The sequence below is a fragment of the Nicotiana sylvestris genome, chromosome 11, assembly GCF_000393655.2.
Source record: "Nicotiana sylvestris chromosome 11, ASM39365v2, whole genome shotgun sequence".
NCBI lineage: Eukaryota > Viridiplantae > Streptophyta > Magnoliopsida > Solanales > Solanaceae > Nicotiana > Nicotiana sylvestris.
In genome coordinates, this window is record NC_091067.1 from 39,613,540 (window position 1) to 39,618,059 (window position 4,520).

A 4,520-nucleotide genomic window follows, 5' to 3' on the forward strand; every position below is an offset into this window, starting at 1 on the left:
AAATATCGTCGTTTTGTCATAAGTAAGGCGATGCCATTCTTAGCCAAAAATTGTTGAATGTCCCCAAAAGGGCGCTGAAAGGCCATTTTTGCAAAAACAACCGCCTTTGGTCATTTTTCAAAATTTCTGGCCGGTTAGCAAACACAGCCTTTAAATCTTCTTCATTGAAGTGTTGAAAGGCCGTATTGACAAGGCCGTATTTAATTTTAAAAAAAATTATAATCACTTACAGGTAGAAAATGAGCACTATCCAGAACCCACCATTCACAGATGAAGACGAGTTTCTATTTCAGCTTCAGATGTGGTGGTATGAATTAGGAGGAGATGGTCAGGAATGGGTCACCAAGTATTTGGGAGCTCTGACAGATATTATGAAAGTTAAACCACACGATGATTTGATTACGGAACTAGTGACATTTTGGGACCCTGTTCACAATGTCTTTTGCTTCTCTGATTTCGAGCTTACTCCCACTTTAGAAGAAATAGCTGGATATTCCGGTTTTGACGGAGATTTGAGAAACCAGAATCTTATTTTCCCAAAAGCTCCATATGTACAACAATTCTTTGGTCTTCTGAATATCAGTAATCAAATCAGAAAAAGCAATGTTGTCAAAGGGTGTTGTTCTTTCAATTTCCTATATTCAAGATTCGGAAAGCCAAATGAGTTTGAAATTCATGAAAAGGTCCTTACTAACAAACAAAACAAGGACACCTGGCAGATTCACCGTCGTTTCGCTTTCATAGTGGCTTTTCTGGGAATCATGGTCTTCCCAAACAAAGAGCGGACGATTGATATTCGCATAGCCAGAGTCATACAAGTCCTCACTACCAAGGAACATCACACTCTTGCCCCGATCATTCTCTCAGACATTTATCGGGCGTTGACTTTGTGTAAGTCCGGGGCAAAATTCTTCGAAGGGTGCAATATTTTGTTGCAAATGTGGTTGACTGAACATCTCCGACATCACCCCAAGTTCATGCAGTATGGTCCAAGCAAGGACAATTTCATCGAGAGTTATGAAGAAAGAATAAAAGATTATAAATCTCCAGAAGGGGTGGAAGCCTGGATATCCCATTTAAGATCTTTAATGGCAAGTCAAATTGAGTGGACTTTGGGATGGCTCCCGGTAAGAGAGGTGATACGCATGTCAACCTTAAAGAGTTATTTGTTGTTGTTGGGTTTAAGAAGTGTCCAACCGTATGCACGATAGAGAGTTGTAAGACAGCTAGGGAGATACCAAGTGGTGCCTGATGATGAAGATTTGAGTGTGCAAGTTATTCAGCTACACCCCGAAGCCACACTCCTTGAAGCTTTAATCTAGCAGATTTGGAATAGTTGTCGATACTTGAAAGATGATACCCAAGTTCTAGATCCTGTGAAAGGTGAGACAGATCCAGGTTATGCTAGGTGGTTTGAGAAAAGATCTCGTGTGGATGATGTACAAGAAACCGATCCCAGAAGGCCCATAAAAAACCGCATATCCAAGCCTTTGATGACAAAATCCAAGAACGGTTGGCTTGGGGTGAAAAAGATAGGGGGTACAAAGCGACTATTCATGCCTTAGAAAAAAGCCTGAGGAACCTCAATTTTGAGAAAGACATACAAGCACAAGAAGCAGAAGCTGAAAAGAAGATTCTGATTTGCGAGAATAAAACTTTCTGTGCTCAGCTTCAACAGATGAAGAAAGCCTCCGAAGCGCCAGTAAGAAGTTGGAAAGATCAGAGAATCATTGCCAATCTAATGGAAAAAATTCAAGATTATGACTCCATCTTGACAAAGAGTGAAAAAGCGTTAGACAAATCTAAGGAAAAAATCATACAATTAAATAAGGAGGACAAATCTAGTAAGGAACGCCAAGTAATGAGGTTTGAAGAAGAAATGGCTCAATTAAAGAGAGAAGGACCATGGATACATTTAGAAGCTCAACTCCATGTACAGTTAGAAGAAATGAGAAGGTACAATAGAGAACGTCAGCATGCAGATATTGATAGGGAAAGAGCACAGGCAAGACTCGATCAGGCCAGACTTCGCGCTCAATTGGAGTCGGCTTTAGATCGCGAGGGCCACATAAGAGATATAGCCACCACTCGCCAACAGTAGTTACAAAACCAAGACCAGAATCTTCAGGACTTCAGAGCACAAATCCATGATTTGGTTGTTTACACCTCTTAAAGTTATGTGAACTGCCAAGGGATGGATTATGAGAGGTTTTTAGAGCATGCACCTACTTTTACCCGTCATCTTGCAATGGAGTTAGAGAGGATGTACCGTACACTAGGAGGTCAGCCAGGTCAAGCCCCACCGTGAGAAGATGTTCCAGTGATTGAAAGCAAAAGATTGTGGAGTGAAGCGTAGTCATAGTTGTTGGAACTTTTCATATAATAGTCATGTTTTAGTTTGAGTCCATGTCAGGTGTTTTAAACCATTTTCTTAAAGTGTTGTCCAAATGTAATGTCATTTCTGTCATTGTACTGTTTTGTTTGTTAAAATAATTAAAAATCATAATAATTGTTTCCGCAAGAACTACGCTCGGTTTGATTCATACGGGGTCATGATACGTAGGCAATCTCTATAGGATTCAACCATAACCACAAGAAAAAGGGATAAAATCGAAAAAGAAAAAAGGGGAATAAAAGATAGGTGTGAGTAACAATAAAAGGGAAAGGTCATAAATAGGAAAAGTCAGGATGACACAAGCAACCAAGCAAATGCATGATAGAAATGACTAATTGCCTATGTGCATTGCATTCCTATGTGCAGTTGCATATTTGTTAAAGCTCTAATCACTAACAAGTTTGGTTGTTGTTATCCAGAATTCAAGCAGTTAGTTCACCTAAGCATACTAGCAACCCATCCATACCAAACCAGATCCAAAGGTTAAATAATCATGTCTATCCCAGATATAGACACCAGTATCATCAATCCGTCGAGAGAAGGGGAAGAGTTGGATGTAAATGCCATGAAAGAAGAGATGTACAAATTGAAACAACAAATGGCCGAAATGTATCAGGCCTGGGCTAAAGGACAACCGCCATCAGCTTACCCGGCTAACCCTACCTTCACTCCACCACCAGCTCAGTCTCAGGACCATCCTGTCGCTGATTTGTCCCCGAGATTTCCCATTTATCAACACTATCGGGGAACCACTTCTCATACACCACAATATCCACCCCCTAAACCAATTACATACCTTCCTCCACCAGTAACTCCTGTCTTCGTAGAACCTCTACCAGCTACACTCCACAAATTTCCTAGCGAGCCAATGTTTCAGGCCCAGGACAATCAATACTATCCCTCAGAGCCCACTTTCAAAGCTCCAGAAACCCATTCCTATACTCCTCTCTTTGACTTCCCGATAGAAGCTTATAAACCAGTCAAAAATCTCGAACAGGTTCAGGAAAGTTAAAAGCTTAGAACAATCATTCAGAGACATACGGGGATTGGGAGGGCAAGTAAGCGTGGCCTATAAGGACCTATGTCTGTTCCCGAATGTGTAATTACCGGAAGGTTTCAAGATCCCCAAGTTTGATCTATACAACGGGCATGGTGATCCAGTAGCCCACTTGAGAGGTTTTTGCAGCAAGATGAGGGGAGCAGGAGGAAAAGATGAATTGTTAATGGCTTACTTCAGCCAGAGTTTGAGTGGATTAGCATTGGAATCGTATACCCACCAAGACCATGGAAGATGGTACACATGGGAAGATCTGGTGCAAGCATTCGCTTGTCATTTCCAGTACAATCTTGAGATCATTCCAGATCGACTATCTTTGACTAAACTGGAGAAAAATCACAATGAAAGTTTTAGAGAATATGGTTTCCGATGGAGGGAACAAGCAGCCAGAGTAGACCCCCGATGAAGGAAAGCGAGATGGTAGATTACTTCCTATAGGCTTTAGAACCTACATACTTTGGCCATCTAGTCTCAGCTGTGTGGAAGTCATTCAACGAAGTGGTGAAGATGTGAGTCATGGTAGAAGAGGGCCTCAAGTCGAATAAAATCATGAGCTATTCATCTATCAAAGCGACTACTCAGGCTATTCAGGGAGGCATAGGAAGGATTGGGAAAAAGAAGAGAGAGGACGTGACAATAGTTGAGTCAGGAGCTTGGTCTGGATCCAGGGGTTCACCGTACCACTACAATCAACATCGACCCCACCAACAAACTTATCACCACAATCCACCCCAACACTACTATCCCCCACCAGAACCTCATTTTTCCGTCCACCATGCACAAGCATACAACCAACCTCTTGCCCACACTCAATGGCGTGCTCCCGTCCTACAAAATACTTATCCATGTCCACGAGCCTACCAAAACACTCCCGGACCAAGTTTCTGACCTAGTCAAGCATTCAAGGATGAAAGGTTGTAGAAAAAGAAAACCTTTACTTCGTTGGGAGAATCATACACTAGTCTGTTCCATAGGCTAAAACAACTAGATATGCTTAGGCCGATACAGTCCAAACTACCAAATCCTCCTCCAAAAAATCTTGACTATACTGTCAGCTGTGAGTATTGT

At 41.7% G+C, this 4,520-nt stretch overlaps 1 protein-coding gene across 1 annotated transcript; it reads left to right on the forward strand.

The window, feature by feature from the left end:
• The first annotated feature begins 239 nt into the window (after positions 1-239).
• On the forward strand, positions 240-2,101 carry LOC138880953 (uncharacterized). Its single transcript, XM_070161140.1, has 2 exons — positions 240-1,100; positions 1,670-2,101. The coding sequence occupies exons 1-2, from the start codon at positions 240-242 to the stop codon at positions 2,099-2,101; spliced, it is 1,293 nt and encodes a 430-aa protein (XP_070017241.1).
• The last annotated feature ends 2,419 nt before the right edge of the window (positions 2,102-4,520 follow it).

Bases quoted from the DNA above. Each gene is read 5' to 3' on its own strand.
- LOC138880953 (XM_070161140.1), top strand. From the start codon at position 240: ATGAGCACTATCCAGAACCCACCATTCACAGATGAAGACGAGTTTCTA. The intron at 1,101-1,669 runs ATTGAGTGGACT...TTCTGTGCTCAG, and splicing joins GATCTTTAATGGCAAGTCAA to CTTCAACAGATGAAGAAAGC.